This window comes from Podarcis pityusensis (genome assembly GCF_964106645.2).
Source record: "Podarcis pityusensis genome assembly, chromosome: 11".
Lineage (NCBI taxonomy): Eukaryota > Metazoa > Chordata > Lepidosauria > Squamata > Lacertidae > Podarcis > Podarcis pityusensis.
The window spans coordinates 19,270,406-19,295,471 of record NC_138036.1 but is presented as its reverse complement, the minus strand read 5'-3'; the positions used below and the strand labels follow the sequence as shown (position 1 = coordinate 19,295,471).

General features: G+C 44.6%; 1 protein-coding gene across 3 annotated transcripts in view; it reads right to left on the bottom strand.

Annotated features, from left to right (window-relative positions):
• Nucleotides 1-25,066, bottom strand: part of GHR (growth hormone receptor) — a 112,706-nt gene that overhangs the window by 45,280 nt on the left and 42,360 nt on the right. For 2 of the 3 annotated variants that reach the window (XM_080972583.1, XM_080972584.1), the window contains exon 2: nt 10,782-10,868. In XM_080972583.1, the coding sequence (XP_080828709.1) occupies nt 10,782-10,851 (70 nt within the window). In that variant the 5' untranslated portion in view covers nt 10,852-10,868. Of the gene's footprint in view, nt 1-10,781; nt 10,869-18,287; nt 18,520-25,066 lie in introns of those variants that run through there. The other variant, XM_080972585.1, reaches the window with a different exon arrangement.

Sequence of the window (25,066 nt, the reverse complement as noted above, 5' to 3'; positions counted from 1 at the left end):
TTTTAGTTTAGGCGAGTGAGAGGTGACAGAAGTTTATAAAATCGTTCGTTGCATGGAGAAAGTGGACATAGTGCTAGAATTTGTGGACCTTCGTTGAAACTGAATGTTGGAGGATACTCCCATACATTCTTATATAAACTGATATACAGTGGTACCTCGGGTTAAGTACTTAATTCGTTCTGGAGGTCCGTTCTTAACCTGAAACTGTTCTTAACCTGAAGCACCACTTTAGCTAATGGGGCCTCCTACTGCCACCACAACCCGAGGTACCACTGTTGTATTATTATCCTAATAATCCTAATGTCAATTGCCTACTACATTCTGTATAAACTCACTCCAAATGTTATCATGCTATCCCTGACCACTGGTCCTGTTAGCTAGGGATGATGGGAGTTGTAGTCCCAAAACATCTGGAGGGCTGAGTTTGCCTATGCCTGTTTTAAAGCCATCGTAACCAGTGGTCATGCCATGGTAGCAAAATTCCAAACAATATTTTCTCCAACTATTATTGTTTTCTTTAAGAATGAAAACGAACAACAAATAAAGGCTTTTAAAAAAGATTTCATGTTACTTTAAATCGTGATAGCTAACTTGACCTTTAAAAACACACACAAGAGACCCCCACTATAAAATATTATAGAAATCACTGTTGCAATGTTTGTTCCAGCATTTTGTTTGTGAAGCTCAATAAATAATACCCAGCTTCTGCCACAAAGTTTCACAATGTGCTGCATGGCTTTCACTGTGTTGCACAAGTCCTACCTACCCCCACTAAAAGCAGAGCACCACCAGGAGACAATGTGAATTAAACAAAGGCCTGGTTAAATATAAAAGCCATGGCCTGGCAATTAAAAACTAAAAGGTTATGCCAGGCACATCTCTCTGGGAAAAGCATCATATACTCATTCATGTAACTGTTGGGAGCCGCCCAGAGTGGCTGGGGAAACCCAGCAGATGGGCGGGGTATAAATACATTATTATTACTACTACTACTACTATTACTGTTTACCTTAGCTTGTGACACCTGTATATACACACAGACACAAATATAGGACCCACCCTACTCTTCTGATTGCAAATTGTTTTAACTGATTTTAATGTTGCATTTTTTTTAATATTGTTGTAACTTGCCCTGGACTCTATCATGATTAATGGGTAAGTAATCTAATACATGATGATGATGTATTCATTCATTCATTCATCCCCCACTTTTACCCTGATGGAACTCAAGGCAGTTTACAGTTGAAAATGGGTTCCGCAAAAAACCCCAATCATTAAAAACTATTAAAGATTGCTAGAGGTAAAACCATACACCTATATAAATCTATTAAAACAATATGGTTAGAGCATGGTGCTGATAATGCCAAGGTTGCAGATTCAATCTCCATATGGGACAGCTGCATACTTGTGCGTTGCTGGGGGTTGGACTTAGATCATCCTCAGGGTCCCTTACAACTCTACAATTCTATGAATTACAATAAAAACAGCACAGCACCATCCCTCTCATTAAAAGCACTCGGTTCCTAAAAAGCCTGTTGCAACAAAAAAGTCTTCACCTGCCAGTGGAAGGACAGCAAGGACGGAGCCAGTCTAAATTCTCTACAGAGGGAGTTCCAAAGTCTGGGAGAAGCCACCGAGAGGCCTTCTCCTGTGTCCCAGCCAAGCGTTCCTTTGAGGGTGGTGGGACTGAGAGAAGGGTGTCTCCAAAGATATCAAAACCCAGGCAGGATTGTATGAGGAAATACAGCCTTTCAGATAGCTTGGACGTAAGCCGTTATGTCTACATAAGGTCAAGCCGCAGGCTCAATCAGCTCACAAGCATTTCAAAACACAGCTATTGCAAAGTCTGCTAGGATTGAGACCTAGGGACGAGCCCTGGCAACAGTCCATCTCCCTATCAGAGAGTTGTATAATAATTTATGTGCCACAAACTATTCTGCAGCTCTAGCATGGGGAGTAAAGTCAAACGTCATTGGTTGCCATGGGTGGTACAGCAGCTGGCTCCGAGCAAGCATAACCTTGTAAATAGCAGGAGTGCTGACCGCAGTGGGAGCACATTTACAGGGTACATTTGCATATAATGGATCCATCTCTGCAGAAGAGATTAGATGCTTTCAAAAATGCTCTTCAGCTGCCTTTCTTACTACATCACCACAGCCATATGTATTAAATGCCTGGCAATTGCTAGCGAATTTTGCTAAAAAAAAGAGAGAGAAACATAAAAATCTGACTGCTATTTAAAATATGACATGGGGGAAATGGCCATGGCGTAGTTAGCTGGAAAGCTGACCTCTATGAAGACCTGTCACACCACGAGAGCCCAAGGCTAACCTGAGTAGAGGAAGTTTGTTGGTCAAATCTGACAGACTTCAGGTCTTGAGTACTATTCTGTGGAGTGGTTGGCAGCGTCAGTGACATGTAACAGTTTAGGGTGCTGACCACAGCAGAAGCAATCAGAAGGTTGACATAACAGTGGCATCTTTTCCAAGGAGAGCATGGTCAGTTCTTTTCTCCAGCTATTGTCTACGATCAACAAAGTCTTGCAGGATTATTATTTTTAAAATACTGGAGGAAAAAACCTGGACAAGACTGTTTATCTACTAATTATCCACCTAGTAAGTATATACGCCACTCTTCAAATGTAAGACTCCAAGGGCACCCTGTGTAATAAACAGTGTATGCACATCATACAGTGGTGCCTCGCAAGACGAAAAGAATCCGTTCCGCGAGTCTCTTCGTCTTGCGGGTTTTTTCGTCTTGCGAAGCAAGCCTATTAGCGGATTAGTGCTACAGTATTAGCGGCTTAGCGGGCTTAGTGGATCAGCTGATAAGCGGCTTAACAATAAGCTGATAAGCGGCTTAACGATCAGCTGATAAGCGGCTTAACGATAAGCTGATAAGCGGCTTAACGATCAGCTGATAAGCGGCTTAGCATCAGCTGTTAAGCGGCTTAGCCATCAGCTGATAAGCGGTTTAGCAGCTTGGGAAAAAGGGGGGGGGGAGGAAAAAAAACCCGCAGGAACTCGCAAGACATTTTCGTCTTGCGAAGCAAGCACATAGGAAATTCGTTTTGCGAAGCACCTCCAAAACGGAAAACCCTTTCGTCTAGCGGGTTTTCCGTCTTGCGAGGCATTCGTCTTGCGGGGCACCACTGTACACAAGAATTTCTTATTGTCTTCAGCCATCTCATCAGGGACTATGATCTCTCTACCCAGTCTACTGAGGTACTGGGGGTGAGCATTGGCTTGGAACCCTTTTCACAAGCTCCTGTTCCTTCCCATCATCTCATCCAAGTGTGAACCTTCTCAACTGACCAAGATTTCTACCCTTACTTGTCGAAAGAGTAGTAAGTGGTTGAAAGTGATCAACAAAAGAGATTTAAAAACCGTCTCAAGGCAAATCTTAAAAATTGTAGTATAAATACCAACAATTGGGAAACACTTGCCTGTGAGCGCTCCAATTGGAAAACAGCCTTTACCAAAGGTGTCATGGGCTTTGAAGACACTCAAACTCAGGACACAAGGGAGAAATGTGCTAACAGGAAGGCACGCTTGGCAAATCCACACCATGATCAACTCCCACCCAGAAACCAATGTCCCCACTGTGGAAGGACGTGTGGATCCAGAACTGGCCTCCACAGTCACTTATGGGCTCACTGTTAAAACCGTGTTTATGGAAGACAATCTTACTTGGCTATGGGTGATCACCAAAGAAGAAGACCTTCTTACTACTGCGGCCCAGACCCCTGCAACTGAGATCAGGGAACACGCAACAGCTGTGCACTTAGGCGTGGATCAATGGCCCTGGATTGACTCCAACAGGTCTAACTAACCCCTCACTTCCAAGCCCTAGCAGCCCACTACTGAATGCTTGCAACCTTAGTTTCCCAACTGCAGAATAGGAGTCACAGATCGAAAGCCATTCCATGCTTTATTGAAAAGACACCTGCAGTAAGAATCTGAAAGCCCTTCTTAACTTTGCTAAAGTCTGCTAAAATGAATCAGCAATGGGGGTTTAATAATGCTAACCTGCCTTCTGATCTAAGAGGTGCAACAAAATTGACCAAGGTGCAATTAAATCCTTTCCACCTTCGTAATGAATCAAGGGGGGGATTATAATGGCTTGCAGGAGAACCTCTGAAAATCAAGCGCAATCAAATATGAACAGAAAACAAACGTAGAAGAAGAAGCAATGAATCATTGCCATCTAGTTAAAGAGAGAGAGGGAGTTATTCTGCCAGCAATAGTGTCAGAAATTGATGGGAAAGTTTGCAGTCTAAAGGATTGTTGTTTTGCAGGGCAACTTTATTTTTACCTTACTCTGAAGAAGAGTTAAAGACAACATCGTAATATTGTATGAAAGAGACTCATAATTGGCTCATAATCTGAGAAACAGACCCATGAATTCACACTGAATAGAAATTAATTCAGCAGCATAAAAAGCCATGAGGTCAGAGTCAACCCTTCCATGGTGCCCAGGATGTTGTGATTAACCCTGAGCAAAAGAGATTTTCACACTTGTAATCCTGCAGGATCACATCCACTCGCTCTACTCTCAACCTCTGCAGAAGGTGTTAATGGGGCTTCTATGTGCATAGAGCTGCTGGGTCCTTCCAAGTGATAGAGGAAACCACTGTGTGAAAAGCCTGGGTGTCAAACTGTGCATTCATAAAAGCCTCTTCACATCTTTCACTGAGTGCACAGAAGTGTGGCATGAGACCAACGGGTGTGATCCTGCTCTAACCCTTGGTGATTCAGCGAAGGTGTGGAAAAGGAATGCAGATGACTTTTTTTAAAAGGACTATTTTCCCAGTAGTGATGTATGGAAGTGAGAGCTGGACCATAAAGAAGGCTGATCGCCGAAGAATTGATGCTTTTGAATTATGGTGCTGGAGGAGACTCTTGAGAGTCCCATGGACTGCAAGAAGATCAAACCTCTCCATTCTTAAGGAAATCAGCCCTGAGTGCTCACTGGAAGGACAGATCCTGAAGATGACTCCAATACTTTGGCCACCTCATGAGAAGAGAAGACTCCCTGGAAAAGACCCTGATGTTGGGAAAGATTGAGGGCACAAGGAAAAGGAGACGACAGAGGACGAGATGGTTGGACAGTGTTCTCGAAGCTACCAGCATGAGTTTGACCAAACTGTGGGAGGCAATGGAAGACAGGAGTGCCTGGCGTGCTCTGGTCCATGGGGTCACGAAGAGTCGGACATGATAAACGAATAAACAACAACAACATACACAGGGGAGAGAGGACAAACTGCCTCAGTGAGGAGCCCATGTGGAAACCAGTACTCTTCCAACAAACAAGCCAGTGGTTATTTGCCAAAAGAGCCACTGGGACATTCCCTCAGAGAACTCACAAGAAGTGGTTGCTGATGAGTGTGGGCTATAGGCAGTGGTCTGAGCTGAGCTGGGAATCGGTATGCATTGGATGAATGCAGTAGCCAGGACTGGAAAGCAACCAGGACATAGGACAGAGGAGAAAGGCAGAACTCAGAACAAAAGGATAAGTCAGGATTGAAGAGCTAACCAGCACGACAAATCAAGGAATAAGTCAAGGACCAGGATCAAAGTGTAAGTACTGTTACATTTTATTTTCTTATTTATCTAAATATACTTTTTAATCCTAATATACGGTCAAAAACTCCTCCTAGAGAAGCTTACGGATAATTTAAAAGGCTTAAAAAAGAAAGAAAGACATCATACGAAAAAAAAATGGATTGGGAGGAAAGAGGAGACAAAGTCTCAGGGAAAAGTTTTTGTTAACAAGTTCTAATGAGAAATTTTGAGTGACCCTCAGAATATCTTCCATCTTGCAGGGGAAGGAATGGCAGCAACCAACTTTGTGGAGGAAAATTATTTCTCTTGCCTTTTTCTTCAACCGACACCAGTAACATCTACCCAACATAAATTACAAGAATCCTAGCCGCCTTCCAATAAGTTCCACATAAAACTTAGAAGATGTCAGCCAATAAGGCTAACAAAACTAAACGGAACAGAAAACAGAAGAGATGCTATCGAATGCCGAACATTCCACTGGCTTCTCTCCCGAAGAAACAAGATAAGATAGATGCTGATGGATAAGCAGTTCTAGGGGGTTTGGGCTACAGCAAGGAAGGTCCTAATGTGAGCCCTTGGCAGCCCAGTGTCATGGATGGAATTCTAAGCAAGTAATCTCTATTAGACCTTGAAGAAACAGTCATAGAGGAGCACTAGGAGGAGAAGAAGGAAGCCACTAGAACCTAAGAGCCTGATGGATCAAGACAGTGGCCCCTCTAGGCCAGCATTCTGTGCTCACTGTGCCCAACCAGAAACCTGTGGCAAGCCTGCAAGCAGGACTCAATCAGAAGAACACTTATCCCCTCCTGTGGTTCCCAACAACTGGTGTTCAGAAACATTACTGCCTCCAATTGTGGAGGCACAGCATGGCTAGTTGTCAAGTCCTGACTTGTCTTCAAACAGCTAGTGCTGAGAAACACAACAGCAAAGAGAAGCTGTCTTGCACCAAGTCAGAATACTGGCCTACCAAGCTCAGTATTGTTTCCACTGACTAGACAGCAGCTCTCCAGGCTTTCAGACAAGGCCTTTTGCCCAGTGCTACCTGGAGACGCCAATGATTGAACTTGTGGAGTCTATAGCCTGCAAATCACGTGCTCTACCACTGAGCCTTTAAGGCAGCTGCATAGTTTCATCACAAATCTAAGAGATAGATTGTTATGGCAGCAAAGTCAGGTTTGCAGTAGGAGGGGAGGAAACCTATAGCAGATAATGATTTGTGGAGATGTAGCACACCAAAAGCTATTTTTTTTGCACGGATCATCTTGTCCAAATGCTGCTTTGTTTTCCTTTATCATGTGCTCTTCCCTTTATCATGCGCTCTTGCAAAACATTTCTCCTCCAGAGTGATGAATTATTACTCTCCCAAGGGCAGCGCAACAGAGGTTTTAAATGGACCAAAGTTTATTACAGAAGCAAAACAAAAGAGGATGTGTCCAGCTTCTTCCCCTGGCAAGAGATCATGTTTCAAAAGGGCCTATCCTTGCTTGCATATAGTTCCATGAGCTGCAACTCATTCCCAAGCTCTTATTTCCCCTGCCTTAAATGCAGGGACAGAAAACATTATTTTGTCGAGAGCAGGGTTACTGCCTCTCATTTTTCTCTCCATTTTGTCACTCCTTTTTCTTTCAATCTATCTCTTCGCCTCTGCCCAACTGGCCACCTTGACAGTTCACTCTTGATAGATGTTTGACCTGCTCCCTTATGGAAGCCTACCTCTGACTCTTTCAGTTTTGGTTCTCTCTCTCCCCCCCCCCCCCCCACTTTCCCTCTGGGATTCCCCCTCTGAAACCTACACGAAATTACCCTGTAGGTTTCTAACTCTGAGCTGATACCATAAAAGGTAAAGGTACCCCTGCCCATACGGGCCAGTCGTGTCCAACTCTAGGGTTGTGCGCCCATCTCACTTAAGATGCCGGGGGCCAGCGCTGTCTGCAGACACTTCCGGGTCACGTGGCCAGCGTGACGAAGCTGCTCTGGCGAGCCAGCACCAGCGCAGCACACAGAAACGCCGTTTACCTTCCCGCTATAAAGCGGTACCTATTTATCTACTTGCACTTAAGAGTGCTTTCGAACTGCTAGGTGGGCAGGAGCTGGGACCGAACGACGGGAGCTCACCCTGTCGCAGGGATTCGAACCGCCGACCATGCGATCGGCAAGTCCTAGGCACTGAGGATTTACCCACAGCGCCACCCGCGTCCCTGAGCTGATACCATACTGGTTTCTTATACAAACCGGATAAACTGATTAAGTTCAGGCAAAATCCCTTTTCAGATGTTCCGAGTCTTACCATCATGTGAAGGAGGAAAACAGGGCTCATGAGATTTCAGCAAGATCTTGCCAGAAGTCGCCACCACGCAACCTAGGTACATGATGCTTCAGCAGGGAAGGAGGGCACGGTGGCACATCCCATTTCACCTCAAGTGGCAAAATGGGAAGATGGTGGGGAATGAACTTGAGACATCCGGTGTGTAAAGTGGCCCCTCTACCTCTGTACTATGGGCTTTCCCATTGGCTCTCTTAGAATAACAGAATTGCTAAGTTGGAAGAGACCCCAAGGGCCATCTGATTCAACTGTCCTGCACTGCAGGAATCTCAGCTAAAGCATCCATCATAGATGGCCATCCAATCTCTGCTTAGAAACCTCCCATGAAGGAGACCACAACCTCCCAAGGGAGTCCGTTCCACTGTTGATCAGCTCTTATTGTCAGAAAGTTCCTCCTGACGTTTAGTCAGAATCTCCTTTCTTGTGACTTGAAGCCATTGGCTCGAGTCCTACCCTCCAAAGCAGAAGAAAACAACCTTATTCCATCCTCCACGTGACAGCCCTTAAGTTTCGAAGATGGCTATCATATCTCTTCTCAAGTCTCCTATTTCCAGGCTACACATAACCCAGCTCCTTCAATTGTTCCTCATAGGGTTTAGTTTCCAGTCACTTGATCATCTTGGTTGCCCTCCTTTGCCCTCCAGCTTGTCAATATCCTTCTTAAATTGTGGCACCCAGAACTGGACAAAGTATTTCAGGTTTTGCTTTTGTCTAAGCGCCCCACTGCCTGTGCTTCTTGTAGCACTTTGGCTTCAGGCTGGCCTCTTATCTATTGCATAAATGTGACACAGAGTTGAGAGCGGTTCAGATAAATATCTTAGTAGAATTCAGGTTTGTCCCCACCCCCACCCCCAATGCCCCGAGGCCACAGAATATGGCTCTGAATCTGGAGCAAACGTGTGGAGCATTCCCGCCCTTTCTTTCCTTGCGAACAACTCGAATTTTACTATTTGCAACAGAAGGAGGGAAACAAAAAGGTGCAATGCCTATTTCTTTTTAGTGCCCATTAAAAACCGCAGCTATGCTAACAACAGTAGCAAAAGATTCCCTACAGCTCCTTGGTTTGGGCAAATTCCTGCGAAGGTTGATAAAAGGGGTTTCCCCCCCCCCCAGCCTTTTTAGCCCCTAAAGAGCATTAAGCGATCTGAAAAGTACTGTTCATCCATTCTTAAAACACATGTGAACAATGTTAAGAATAGTTTAAAAAACGTCCCACGCAAGACAGGCCGGAAAATATCTTCCTTTCAGTGAAGCATACTGGAACAAATAGACTGTGCTCCTTTGCTTGGTTCCACATCTAAGAGGCCTCTCCACAGTTTTGGCACTCGAGAGGCATTCCAGCTGCCTGGCAAACACAGCCCCCACGTTAAAAAACAAAAATTAGCATGCAGCTTTATAAATCAGACAAGACACAAGTACTCTTTCGGGCAACTCGATATGCGGAAACCCATTCTAGTTAGTTGTACGCAAATAAACTCCACCTAATACTCCCCTCTCCAGACCTCTCAGCATCGAGCACTTTCAGGATTGTACCTCCCTTGGAGAGAAATTATTTATCTGTTTTTCCTAATTCCCCAAACCTCTTAGGCTCTCGAGGATCTTGAACGGACTGTGCGTGCCCTCGGCCGCTCTACAGCTGGGGAGAGGCAGGGGCCATCTTGTCACACACACCACCACCCCAGAGTGGCACCCAGGGAGAGCCACCCCCTCTGCCCCCCACTTTGTTCACCCCTACCACTCCCAATGAATTTCTGGGCGCTACAGTTTGTTAAGGGTGCTGGGAATTGTAGCTCTAGAACGGGTAAAATACGTTTCCCAGGATTATTTGGGAGGAGCAACGTGCTTTGAAGCACTAAGAGTAGAAATCTTGATCAAAAGTATGTCCCACTCACTCTCAGGTAATCCTCAACGTGTTTACTCAAAAGTAAGTTCTGCTCGAAACAGTGGAACTTACTTATGATAGCACTACAATATGGCTACTCCTCTGGAAATAGTCCCCAGGAGATCATGGCCCCAATTTTGCCCAAAAACCCTGAATCTAGGAACTGTAAGGAAGAAAGTTACCTATTCCACAAATATATTCCATTTTAGTCAACCAAAGTCCCAACTAAATGTCACACACAGATACATGTATTTAACGCATCTCCACAGCTACTGTTTGTAAAACGTATACTCAAATTGTACCACTCTGTGGAGGGTAGCAATGGAGTCTGCAGGGAAGCACTTTTCACAATGTTATCACTTATTACATCACCATGACTTGAATTTTTGAACTGCCCATTTCCTCCCTTAACTCCCCCTTTTGCAGTCTGGCTACCCATTAAAAGAAGAAAGAATTCCTGTGCTGAAAAGAAGCTTTTGGTTAGGGAAAAGTTGGATTAGAGGATAAGGCAGTCCCCTCACAATATATCAGAACTTGATATATACAAGCAACAATGCTATCATTACCAGAAACATCACCTTAGCTCTCAAAATGAAAAGCACAAAAATGAAAACAAAACAACTAGTAGGTCTTAATGCCACCAGGCTTTACCGATAAGTGAGCTTTACAAAATCACTTAAAAGACAGGCAGGGAAGTACACAATCTTTAAGGTCAGTCCGTAACCCTGGAGTCACAACTGAAAAGGCCTAATCCTCAGCTGCAGATGGTTTCCAATTCCTGTCCTCTAGGGGACACTGGGCGTGTCCCTTGATGATGACCTCAACCAATAAGTTCAGGTTCATATGAGGAGAAGTGCTCTCTGAAGTACGGTTCAGTGTAAAATCATTGAACCAAGCAAGGTAAAAACAGTAGCCCTAGCATGAAAACTATGGTGAGCAAGTATCTAGTGTCAAGTACATCACACAGAGCTCAGCAACAGTGCATCAAAAGCTTTTCTTCACCAACACTCACCCTCGTCCGAGGAGGAGGAATCGCTCGCAGACACCAGTGCCAGAATAAACAGCAAGAGACGAAGATCCATGCCTCTGGATTCCACAACTGTGAAAAGAGACAATAATGTCAAGCTCATTACATTAACCACTTGTAAGATGTAAAATTCTGTTTCACCCGTCTCCTAGTTTACTGGGTGGCTGGATGGAGTTGAGGAGGAGACTATAATAAACGTTATTGCCTTGTAAAATATTACTGCCTATTATACACTGTACAAGACAGTAAATCCCACTCTTGGAGGGAGACTACTGGGCCAGGAATTACTGCAGGCAATGAACAATTTCCATGAGCTATATCTGTTTAATAATGGTATAACCATCAACAAAGAAGTCCAGGGATTGTAGCTGGGTGAAGATGGACCTGATTCCATTAGCGATCCACCTGCCCTACCCATATAACTATTGTTTCCTGGCAAGGGGTGGAAGGGGAGTATTAAACCAGTACAGATATACGGCGTCAGTCTAGCCGATTTCAGAGAATAAGAATAGAGTGGATATGATCCAGCAAAAATTAAGCATTTTTATGTCCCGCTGATATCAGAGAGAATACCCAACATGTGCCTAAATCTTTCCTGGTGAAATCAATAGACTTTAGCAACGTTTTAATTCTTCTTACAATTTATTTATTTATAAGCATTTATAAACCACGTAACACTTTATTTTTTAAAAATCACTTAGTGTACAACATAGTAATAATAAACAACAACATTAAAATGGAATATAATGCCCGTGAAAAAAGGTCAGCAAAGAACCATATAAAAACAAGGTGAATGCAACCGTTACAGTCCCTTTGTAGAGCATTCCACAGATGGGGTGACACTGCAGAGAAGGCTCTGTCCCTCTTTGCCATGGAAAAAAACTCCTCATGGCAATGAGACTTGGAGAAAAACCTTCCCTGAAGCTCTTAAGACACAGGCAGATTAGGATAGGGAGAGGCAGTCCTTCAGGTATTTTGGTCCCAACCCATTTAAGTTCCACCACCTTGAATTGGGATTGGGAGCTGAATGGGCAGTCAAGCTACATCTTTCAGAATCAGTATTATGTGATCCCATCTGGCTTTACTGTTCTAGCAACTATGGTCTGCATTAGCTGAAGCTTCCAAATTGCCTTCAAGGGCAGTCACATGGACAATGCATGGCAACCGTCGATCCAGAAAATTTCCAGAGTGTACAACTGTAGGTACAGTGAAATTGACAATTTGTACGAGAGTGAGCGTAAAGTCATAAGCTAGTCCAAATAAAGTCATGAATAATGTTTTTGGGTATTCACTATTATATAGTGTAAAAGAAGGGCTAAGAACTTATTCTATTTTGCACTTTTTTCCCGAGGGAAAAGACTTTTGTGCTGTCCTTTGCAAATATATTTATGCATTCTCCCCAAACAACTCAAGGCAAGACTTGCAACAGCAAAAAAGAAAACAGAAGAAAGCGTGTCTCAGTTCTTGCCCTTGAAAAATGAAATGCACACAGATTTCCACATAATGGGACTGATCTTGAAGGCTTTCCCTTGCCCAATGGAAACGAGACAGAACTCTTCGCCAGCTGGAAGGAATTAAATCCCTCCACAAACTTCCACAGTTGCAAAAGCCCTCAGGCCTCACAGCTATTCCTCTCCCACAGCTGACAGCAGAGGCCAATGGTAAGTGGCTAAATGCCAGCAATGTCAGAATTCTCCTCATTAGATCAAGCTCAGCTATGCTTAAAACAGATGCACAAAACTTTTTTCCTATTCTTTTTTTGCATTCAAAATCAAAGTGTTCTGGACCTCGCTGCATATACTGAATTCCTGGCTAGCGTTTAGACGGCGATTATGGTCACATAATGGATAACTTCTAAAATGAGGAGTACATACTGACCCAATTTAGCCTTCCCTACCCTGGTGGCTTCCAGATGTGGCTGAACTACAAGTCCCATCATCCCTTGAGCACTGACTATGCTGGCTGCAGCTGATGGGAAGTTGTAGTCCGTAATATCTGGAGGGCACCAGGTTAGGAAAAGCTGGTCCATTTCAACAGCATAGCCAAAGCATAGCTTGGCCATTAGGAATGTGCTGCAAGTCATCTCTCTTTCCTTCTCAAACATACAAAGATTCCTTTTTAAAAAGCAAATGCAGTTTGTCAAGCATCTCATCATAGGGACACATTTCTACATAGCCTTTATACACGCATATGTTTTGAGAGCAAAGCAAGGATGAGACAAAGGAACACGAAGGGAGGTTTATAGTTACCGATGGATTAAGGAATCTGCTTCATGGTGCATTAAAACAGAACAAATGGATGATAAATGGACCCCTCCAAACCAGTGGCAGTCGGGGTTTGTGGTATGTTCTGCAAGATGTTAAATAATGATTAAATAAAACCTCACCCCCCCCCAATTCTGATCCAGGCTCTCCCTAGGTTGATCATGTGAAAAAGAGGTCAAGGCTCATGCATCTTTAAAAGCTATGTAAAAAAAGGCAATTTTAACAGGTATAGTTTGCAGTGCTGGAACACTGTACTTTAAGGGTGCTTCCAGATCGTCAATATTTAGTGGGAGAGATTTAAGCACATGCCAGGAAAGTTAAGTTTGCACAGTTGAAGCAGATTAAAGGGCTCTGTTGCCCTAATGCAACAAATCCACTTGAAAAGAAAAGAAATTGACTTTTTCCAGTTAGGAAAGCAATGGGGAAATGTACTGAAAGTGCAGGATGAGCCGATGAACACTCCACAAGCAAATCAGGAGGAATGCTCATTGTGGTATGACCTCCCTGCAAACAAATTGGAACAAATAATCAGCAAAGACCAAATATAATCCAACCTCTGCATAAGTTCTGTGCAAGCAGAGGAATGTGCAATAAGCAGGTTGTCTGGAGGAGATGCGAGTCTTAATGCAATGGGTGACTTTTATGGTGTTCCCTAGAAACTATCCATAACAGCTTCTGAATTATCAAATGGGTTCTGCTGAGCATAACTTTAGGAAAAATAAAAATACGTTAAGGCTGCAATTCTATTGGGAGCAATCCCAACAGAACTCAGTAGAACTTACTTCTGAGTCAGTCCACATGCTCCGGAATGTAGTGCAAGATATCTCCTGAGTTTCAGCGGCTGCGATTGCAGCCAAGGTGCTCTTTTTATTCTGTGAACCCAGTGCAGACGAAGAAAGGGGGCAAATTCAAGATTACTCGAGTGGCAAAGATCAGTGCATTAGCAAGCCAATCACACTGTTATTTTTAGAGAATCTATGGGATGCCTCTCATGATACCGTTTCAAAGAACAGTGGCACCAACCTCGCTGCATTATAAATAGGATGACCCCTTTTTTGAGCAGACTGAAAGACGGCCAGCCAGATGCTTAGGTCACCTAACATCATGATTCCTCCCCCCCCCCCCCCCCAATCTGCAGAAAGCTCACAGCACAGCACTACCAAGCTGGACTCTAATTCCAGAGGTAAGCCTGGCCAGGGCGATGAACAGCCTTTGGAGGAATTTTTTAGAATCAGCAGGCATTAAGCACTCATTCCATCCTGCTCACGGACTTTCTTCTACAATGGCCCCCTACCGACAGCCGCACATTCGTGATCTCAGCAGACCTGGGTCTGCCAAGACAACATGAAGTTCCATTCTAGGGTGCTTCTAGACCGTTGTCATTTTTGAACGGGACCCGATCGCCTACCAGCAAGTTCGAGTGGTGCAATTACAGCTGATTAGTGTTCTTGTGCAACAAACCCACTCTCTCTCCCCACCAAAACTGGACTTTCTGCACTAAGAAAAGTGAGGAAGAAATGCACTGGAAAGTGTTGATTAACATTTGCTTGGTACAACACTGTCTAACCACAGTAACTTGGAGCTGGGCTTTTAAAGTGTGGCTTTCCCTGTACTGCGGAACAGCATTCCTGTCGAGATACGACAGGCTCTCAAACAAACAATTGAGGACATTTTTCTTGACCGGACTTCCCAGCTGGATGCAGGGGTCTCTGCCAGGGGTGTCTACTTTGTACTGTTTTAAAATGTATCTGTTGCTATTTTCTGTGCTGTTTTTGTTGCATTACGTACATCGCCTTGAGACATGTGTGTCTCAAGGCATGTGATAAATTGATTGACCTCTCTGCAAACAAATCAGGATAAATGCTCAATAAACAGGTTGTCTGGAAGCAACTTGAGGCACTGTGCTACACTTCTTGAAAGCTTAATAGTTCCTTGTACCTTACTAGGGAATTGGTAGAATCCTTGGAATAAGCCACACAAGTCATTGTTTTGATTTTAAAACAACACCCCATCTTCTTTCCTTTGCCTTACCCATCTCGTACTTTTTCTGGTTTGCAATTCTGTTTAAAGGTGTAGGAACCCTGGCCCTCTTTTGGTCAGCGCACCATATTTTATGCTACCTCCCTTTTAGGAAAGGCTCGTTCCCCTAAAGGGGAAAATTGGCTTGTGTGTTAAAAGGATCTACATAATAAAACAAGGAATGGGCTCCAGAATATTATTATTTTTCTCCGGGAGAGGCTGCAGAGATCCTTGGGCCTGTCAGGGAAAGGGTTTATTTACACCCTAGGCGCGTCTGAGTACTGGCTGGGCCAAAGCAGCTCAGCTGTGCCTGGGACTGGCGCCGGGCCTGGGCTGGACTCCAGCCAGGGGCACAGCTAAAACCCAAAGAAGCAAAGCTTGAAGTCTCACTTAAGACGCACAATCTCGGTGCAGGGCTGCCAACCCACGAAATAAAGAAATGAAAATGCCAGTGCCCAGGCAAAAGCTGGAGTGGAGCCTACTGGAAATGCTTTGTCCATATGAGGCAAGAATGAGGATCATCATCATCATCATCATCATCCCAGAGATCCACCTTCCTTTATGGAGAAGGCTTCCAGGGGCCATTTGTTAGTGGTGGGCAGGACCAGAGACGAAAGTGGGTGGAGCAATGGATGAGACTTGTATCTTCAGTGACACATTCTAGCCAGGCAAAAGCCCCCCATGATGGTACAGAGCATAGCTGTCAACTTTTCCCTTTTCTTGCGAGGAATCCTATTCGCAATAAGGGAATTTCCCTTTAAAAAAAGGGAAACGTTGACAGCTATGGTACAGAGTTAGTGCCACAGCTGACCAAAGCCAGCTAATAGGTTTGGCTCCTGGTTCCTCTTTGCTGCAGGCCCTCTTTTCCTTCTCACCCAAAACAGCGCTAGGACCATCTTGGGAGAGAGAGCTGCCCACCCAAGAATGATCCTGCCAGGCTCCTCCTAGCTGCTGCCATCGCTTGCCAATCAACCAGCCAGTACTCACCCACCCCTCTTTTGAAAGGGTCCTGTTTGGTCTTGAGCAAAGGCTGAAGGCTCAGCAACCTTGGTTTTGCACAGTGACTCACTCCTGCACTAGTTAAAGCCCAGGGTTAGCTCTCTTCAAGACCTTTCCTCCCGCAATATGAACCATAACTAGAGGTCCACCAGAATTTCTTCCTTGCCTGCCTTTTGGTTGTCTCTTGGCTCTCACACAGGAGGAGCAGCAGAGCTGCAGGAGGAGGGGAGAATGTTCTCTGGCAGGGAACATCAATGGCTGTTCCTACTGGGGCATTTCTAAAGAACCTCTTTGTCTCTTGTGGGAGCGCATGGGTCCTTCACATCAGATGCTATGGCGACCAATTGCCCATCCCTAGTGAAGACTGATGAGTGAGTAGTTCTGTCTTCAGGCAGAGATAAGGATGAGGCACGCCTTTGGTCCCTTACAATTAAATAACTCTACATCATCATAAACTTTTACTGCAGTAGCCTAAAACATCTAATACATTCAACAGGCACTAAATATACTGTAAAACCACATCCAGATCTACTAATATTCTTCGTTGCATAGAATAAAAGGCAGATCTCATATAAAATGTACAAATTAAATCCACAAATCCCCTTTGCAATTTACCGCCAGTTCTTTTGCCCTATTTTCCTAGCTGCCAAGGCATGGAGAGCTATTTTCTAAGTTACAAAGTCATCGGCATCGCTCAGCAGCCATTTCAACCTCTCCCAGCTTTGGTTAAATTTATTTCCTTCATGAACAAAGGTTTTCTAAATTGATTTCTTGCTTCTGTATGTAGTGGACATTGCACGTGTCTTCTACATAGGGTTGCTCATACCTCATAGGGTATTTTAAACTCTACAACAGCAAACTCCATTGGTGAGTGCTGACAGGACTGAAAACAAAACAGGATACAAAAAGGGGGCATCATCAGGCTCGAGGTTTGCCCAAACACCAGTTTAGGTGTGAACAGGGTCTTCTCATGCCCAGTGACACTTCTATTCCACAAGCCAGAACTGCTCCTACTAGTAAGTGGTTCACATCGATTCCACCCCCCCCCTGACAAAGCATTCAGTCGTTCACACAATGCAATTTCAGATGAAAGACTGGGCATGGAGAAAGAGAAGACTTTCATTAGTTCTGGATGAGAGCTAAGTGTTCTGTTGCTTTATCCTTCTATTTATAGATTCTATTCATAGATTTTGGGAGCTGGCCAAACCCCATGCGCCTAATGTTGATACTGAGATATATGACAACTCTGCCCCCATCTATATCACTCTTAATCACTGGATTACTTACTAATTACCCTTGATAGTCAACTGCAGTCCCATTTCTCTCTCTCTCTCTTTTTTTACACGAGTGATCTTGTGCACTACAGCTGATGACCAAGCAAGTCAGGTGGTGTTTAACCAATCCAGAAGCATTTGCCCACATTGGGCAGACGATTCCTGCATTGCAGGGGGTTGGACTAGATGACCCTTGGGATCCCTTCCAACTCTATGACACGTCTATGTCTTATTTCTGCACACAAGTATCTTAAGGAATCCCCAAAGAGCCTTTTAAAGCCCTTTGATGGGTTGTTGGAATAGCTCAGACAGTAGAGCATGAGACTCTTAATCTCAGGGCTGTGGGTTCGGGCCCCATTTTCGAAGCGGCACTAAACAACCCTACGGGGTCCCTTCTAATTCTACAATTCTACAATGTTTCTATTCTATGATGATCAGGGACACGGGTGGTGCTGTGGGTTAAACCACAGAGCCTGGGACATGCCGATCAGAATCCCTGTGACGGGGTGAGCTCCCCTTGCTCGGTCCCTGCTCCTGCCAACATAGCAGTTCGAAAGCACATCAAAGTGCAAGTAGATAAATAGGTACCGCTCCGGCGGGAAGGTAAACGGCGTTTCCGTGCGCTGCTCTGGTTCGCCAGAAGCGGCTTAGTCATGCTGCCCACATGACCCGGAAGCTGTACGCCGGTTCCCTTGGCCAATAAAGAGAGATGAGCGCCACAACCCCAGAGTCGGTCATGATTGGACCTAATGGTCAGGGGTCCCTTTACCCTTTACTTATTCTATGATGGCTTAAAAAAAAGGATTCAACGAATTCAAAGGGGGGATAGATCTCTTAGAGGCTATTTGGTATGATAGATAAATGAACCTCCATAGTCAGAAGCAGTTTATCTCTTGAGTACTAGATACTGGAGACAAACACCAGGCAGCTCTCACCTTAATGTCCAGCTTGCAAACGTGCCCAGAAGCATCAGCTTGGCTGCTTCAAAAAACCAAAACAAAACCCAAGCCTGGAATTCTGGATGTGACGGAACTTTGCTCCAAGCCAGCAAGGGAATTCTTGTTTTCTTTTGCACTCTCTGTTGTTCTCCAGCGAGTCTCAAGAGGGACGGGTAGCCGCCTCCAATACAAATAAAGACCATAAGGAATCCTTGCCACCTACGGGAGGGCCACTGAAATGGGCGCACGCAACAGCGACAGTTTCTGTGAAGCAAGAAATTCTCACCCTGCTACTTGAATGACCTTTCAAGTACGTAGTTTATTGAACACAGCCTGCAATCAGAGCCTCGCTTTCCAGGAAGAACCAGGCACTGCAGATGTCAGCTTCAATAACAGCCCCAGCTGAACCTCACATGATCTGATAACATTCTGTCACTACCAGAAGCTGCTGCGATGGAGCTAGGTAGCTTTTGCGAAACCTGATAAGGAAATACACCACAGAGGAGCTATCAAATACTTCTTCGGAGGATGAGATGATACGGGCAACAAGGAGACCATTTCTCCTTTCAGCTGAGCCACACACACAAAGGCCTCAAATGAAAAGCCGTATTTCTTCGTGTACAAGTTGCCTTTTCGACATCCATTCCGTCCCCCCAATTATATACTATTAGACTCCTCAGTGGCCTCTTCCTCAGACTCATAGGGACCTCCTGCTTTACATATTAGGTGTGTGTTGTCAGCAACCACTCTAGGGAATCACAATTTGAGTGGGTGAAGAAGAGGTGCAGAGCATGATCTGAAGTAGCCGAAAGTGCTAAGGGCGCCCAGACCCGTTTAGCTGGAATGCCTTACAAGCCGTCGAAGAGCCAAGCCAGGCTTTGCACGCACTGAACAATTAAAGGTGTACAGTAGACCCACCACTTTTGCGAGGGTTCGGTTCCGGGGGTCCACGCACAAAGGTGGAAATTGTGCAAAGTCAGGAGCCCCCAAATTGCCTTCCTGTGAGGTGGAGGGCTTGCTTACGGGGGTCTGGGAAAACTATGAGGATAATAATAATAATAATAACAATAACAATAATAAATTTTATTTATATCCCGCCCTCCCCAGCTGAAGCCAGGCTCAGGGCGGCTAACAACAATAAAATAGTACAACATTCTAAAATCATTTCATTATAAAATTAATTCAAATCAAATTGATGGCAACCATTAGGCTAAAGTTCTGTGAAGATTGCCAAAGGGAGTCAGGCTGTGCCCTGACCAAAGGCCTGGTGGAACAGCTCTGTCTTGCAGGCCCTGCGGAAAGATGTCAAGTCCCTCAGGGCCCTAGTCTCTTGTGACAGAGCGTTCCACCAGATTGGAGCTGCGGCTGAGAAAGCCCTGGCTCTGGTTGAGGCCAGCCTAACCTCTCTGTGACCTGGGACCTTCAGCATGTTTTTGTTTGAAGACCGTAAGTTCCTCTGTGGGACATACCAGGAGAGGCGGTCCCATAGGTACGAGGGTCCTAGGCCGTATAGAAATGGCATAGAAATACTGTTAGTAAATAAATAAAAACTCTGCCAAAAAACGGAGCAGCTTTTTCAGAATAACTGCCGACACTAGATTTATAACAATTCCGTTTTAAGAGCTTCCCAGTTCCTGTGTTTTGCTTTACTAAATAAATACACATTGCTGCAGAAAAGAGCAGTGAAAATGATCAACAGGAAGAAGCAACTCCCCTTTGAGGAAAGATTGCACTACTTGGGACTTTTTAGTTTAGAGAAAAGGAAAGTAACATGCATGGCATGAAGAAAATGGGCAGAGAAAACTTCTTCTCCCTCACTTATAATGCTAGAACTTGTGTACTGTACATCCAATGAAATCTGAATGTTGGAAGATTCGGGATGAATTAAAAAAAGTACCCAGCACGTAATTAAACTATGGAACTCCCCGCCACAGTATATGGGCCGCTGGCCTGATCCAGCTGGCTCTTCTTATACTCTGACATTTCTTATTTTGTTTTAAAGAATGGTCTTTGAATATTTCATAACCCCCAAATTAATGCATCCTTTCGATTTCCATGTAAACAGAAAGAGCTACTATGTTCTGTGTAGAACAGGATGCATCTTTGCCGGGCAATTAAATGCAGCTTAATGAATGCACTGATTAACGGGCCCCTGGATGTCTGCAAACCAGCGAGCCAGCAGAGTCTGGTGAATAGATTGCGCCGAACAAATCCTGGCTCGGCTGCAGACGGAGGCCGTAAGAGCATGAGAACTACCGCGCTGCATCAGATCGCGGGGTGAGGATTTCTGACTCGTTTTGCCACCACCAGTTTTGCACTCTGTGGAACCTGCGTGCCACTTGCAGTCATAAAAAACGTAAGCAGAGCCTGCTGGACCAACATCTTGTTCTCACAGTGACCACTCAGATGGGAAACACTGAACCAGAATACCTCTTGTGCTTCCGAGCAACTGGTATTCAGAAGCATTTACTGCCTCCAATCATGAAGACAGAGCATAACTATCACGGCTAGTGGCCATTGGTAGCTTTATCCTCCATGAATTTGTCCAATCCTATTTTAATGCCGGGACGCGGGTGGCGCTGTGAGTTAAACCACAGAGACTAGGACTTGCCGATCAGAAGGTCGGCGGTTCGAATCCCCGTGATGGGGTGAGCTCCCGTTGCTCGGTCCCAGCTCCTGCCAACCTAGCAGTTCGAAAGCACAAAGTGCAAGTAGATAAATAGGTACCACTCCAGTGGGAAGGTAAACGGCGTTTCCGTGTTCTGCTCTGGTTCGCCAGAAGCGGCTTAATCATGCTGGCCACATGACCTGGAAGCTGTACGCCGGCTCCCTCGGCCAATAAAGCGAGATGAGCACCGCAACCCCAGAGTTGGTCACGACTGGACCTAATGGTCAGGGGTCCCTTTACCTTTTTATTTTAAGGTCATTCAAGTTGGTGGCCCCATCACTGCGTCCTGAAGGACGGAGTTCCATAGTTTAACTATGAGCTGTGTGAAGAAGTACTTTATTTTAATCTGTCCAGAATCTTCAAACATTCAGCAACAGCAACAGCAACAGTCAAAAGGCAGTGCAAAAGGCAGGGGGGAAACACTGCCAAAATAGTGAGCCAGCATGAGATGCTTAATCGCAGGGTTGTGGGTTTGAGCCTCATGTTGGGCACAAAGATTCCTGTATTGCAGGGGGTTGGACTAGATCAGGGATCAGCAAACTTTTTCAGCAGGGGGCCGGTCCACTATCCCTCAGACCTTGTGGGGGGCCGGACTATATTTTTTGGGGGGGAGGGATGAACGAATTCCTATGCCCCACAAATAACCCAGAGATGCATTTTAAATAAAAGGACACATTCTACTCATGTAAAAACACCAGGCAGGCCCCACAAATCACCCAGAGATGCATTTTAAATACAGTGGTACCTCGGGTTACGTACTTAATTCGTTCCGGAGGTCCATTCTTAACCTGAAACTGTTCTTAACCTGAAGCACCACTTTAGCTAATGGGGCCTCCTGCTGCTGCTGCGTCACCGGAGCACAATTTCTGTTCTCATCCTGAAGCAAAGTTCTTAACCCGAGGTACTATTTCTGGGTTAGTGGAGTCTGTAACCTGAAGCGCATGTAACCTGAAGTGTATGTAACCCGAGATACCACTGTATAATGACACATTCTACACATGTAAAAACACACCGATTCCAGGACTGTCCGTGGGCTGGATTTAGAAGGCGATTGGGCCAGATCTGGCCCCTGGGCCTTAGTTTGCCTACCCATGGACTAGATGGTCCTTGTGGTCCCTTCCAACTCTACAATTCTGTGATTCTGTAGCATACAACCAGCCATGTGTATCTTAAGCTAGAAGGCAGACTAATGATCTGGCATGACTGGTTACTGCCAGAATCTGATTAAGAGTCACAGCTCAGTGCTTGGTGTCTTCTGCCCTCGTCTAAAGTGGGCAGCAGTAGAGCCTGAAGCAGGGTAGACAACTTGATGCTCTCTCTAGCTGCTGCTAGATTGCAACTCCCAGCATTCCTGACCATCTGCCACACTGTCAGAGACAATGTGAGTCCAACAACATGTAGAGAGTACCCCCTTTAAGGCTGCTCCTGGGCTGAATGATGGGAAGTGGCAGTTACAAACTTGGCAGATGTGCAGATCGATTTTTGAGGAATATGCTTTGCATTCAAAAGGTCTATGTTCCATCTCCTGCATCTCCAGATAGACTTAGAGAAACCGTTGTCTGAAAGCACAGACTGTCAATGACCATCACTGCTGGCAATACAGAGTGAGATGGACTGATGGTTGGGGGGCGGGGTTGAGTCCCGATGAACTCAGGGGATCGTACCTTGGAGTAAACGTGATTAAGATACACTAAGTCAAATAAAGGAAAGGCTGCAGGTGACATAATAAAACTACTTTGCATCTTATACTTTTTTAAAAAAACAAGAACAAAAAGAGTTCATTTCATTCTACAGTGGTCAATTGATTTTTTATAAATGTTTCACAGCCAGGAATCTTGCAGGCGTGTGATGATCTCATTTACTGCCTGAGGAGTAAATTTCTACAACCATAAACCGATTAGGGATGGTGAGGTGTCTTGGCACAATTGATTTTCTTAATAAATTCAACAGCAGGTTGGAGAGTCAACCTTGGAACCAACCAGTAAAATACAAACATATCTCCCTCTCTTTCTCTTAAAACCCTGTTACTTTGGTTTAATGACGGGATGGTAAGCTTAAATGCTGACAGGCAAACTTTTATTCAGCATTTATTCTGATCTGTTTGCACAAAGCTCATTTAGAGGTTAGATTATGTATGGTCTTTACTGAGCATTCTCCTGATTTGCTTAGAGGAAGGTTCGTTCACAACAACCATCCATCCGGAATTCTTTACAGGTCTTCCCTCTAAGCATTTGCTCATCTCACAGTTTTCGATGCATTTCCCCATCACTGCAAAAGTCTGGCTTTTGTTGTGCTGGAGCAACAAATGATCTTATATGATCTATACAGAACATTGAACAGTATGAAATATATTATATGCACTCTCTGCAAAACCAAATAAACAGAAATCTTATAAATCTCTGAAAGTCACAAAATATGCACTCTTGATGGATTCTCTTGAAAACATAGAACCAAATGAAAGTCTTATAAGTCTCTGAAAGTCTTTGTAGACTATGCAAGTCTGTGAAAGAAGCAATGGGTCAGATTCTTATCTGGTGAAAACAAGCCGTAAAGCTTTGTTTTATGACGTCCAACGCTGCTGAAGTAGTCCGCAAACAGAGGTAGTGAACAGTGATTCTGGATATACCCACTGTTTCATGGAATTCTTCTTCAGCACAGCAGAAGGATACAGGAATGCTTCATAAACCCATCTATATGGTGAATGGAATTGTATAACAACAATTGCTATGGAGTAGTGGTCATAAAGTTATCTGAAGCATGTCAGGTGGACAGTCAAGTGGTCTGCCACCCTGCTGCACTGGCCAAAGGAAAGAGCCTTCCTTGAGTTCGCCCATTGGCCCATCTAGACTTGTCTTCACAACCTGGTGCCCTCCAGAGGTTTTGGACTACAATTCCCATCAGCCTCAACTTGCTGCCTTATTCTCCTTTGGCTCATCTAGCTCAGTACTAACCCCATTGACTATCAATGGTTCTCAAAGGTTTCAGGCAGGGATCATTCCTGGTCCAGCCTGAAGATGCTAAGGATTTATAACAAGGGACACTGAGCCTGGAATAGTCTACTACTGGGCTCTTTCTCTAACATATGAATTGGTCCAAAACAGGCCTATTTGGGTTTTCAAAATGGAGATGTGAAGGCCTGGGGGGGGGGATCTGTTTGCCCCCTAGTTTTTGGTTCCCCCCTCCAAAAAAAAAGCCTTCACATCTCTAGAAGAATATTCAGATTTGCTGGGTTTCATTTATTGGAGAGAAAGGAATGTCTGGTAAAACAAAACAAAACCAAAAACCAAAACCACCAGTCTAGGAACTCCTGCTTGGGGCCAATGGCACATCAAAGAAACCAGAGTCCATCACTGTGCTTCTCAAATTACCCTTTCAGGAAAAGGAAATGCAGTCGATTCCTTGCCAATCAGGCAAATCTGCTTTGTGCCTGCAGGGTTATGGTTTCATGCTGTCCCATGAAAATCTTATTTATAGAAAGAAGGCTTTGAATGGTCACAGATGGTTTACACTCACTGAGCTTAAGGTTCATTTGTACTACAGAAAAAGACAGTCGTGCTTGGCAGAGGTTATCATCGCTGATTGGGTTGATAGGGCAAATATTCAATTTGCTTCCCGTCGCAGAAACTTTATTAAATTGGCTCTGCTTTTTCTCCCCACTCCCTGCTGCATGAAATACACACAGATGATTATATAATCACTTTGGTATGCTTAATGTCGTGCAATGCTCAAGACAGTTGCTATGTCTAATATCGCTTCATACTAGGACAACCCATGGCTTTGAGTAAGGCATTTGGATTAATTTTTTGTGTATCAGGGGCCTCTCTAGACCAGTATTTATTGTGGGTGCATTCTGTAAAATGTTCTTGACTCGACAATAGAGCCAGTGTGGTGTAGTGGTTAAGAGTGGTAGTCTCGTAATCTGGGGAACTGGGTTTGCATCTCTGCTCCTCCACGTGCAGCTGCTGGGTGACCTTGGGCCAGTCATACTTCTTTGAAGTCTCTCACTCTCCACTCTCTCCACTCAACTCACAGAGTGCTTGTTGTGGGGGAGGAAGGGAAAGGAGAATGTTAGCCGCTTTGAGACTCCTTCAGGTCATAGAATCATAGA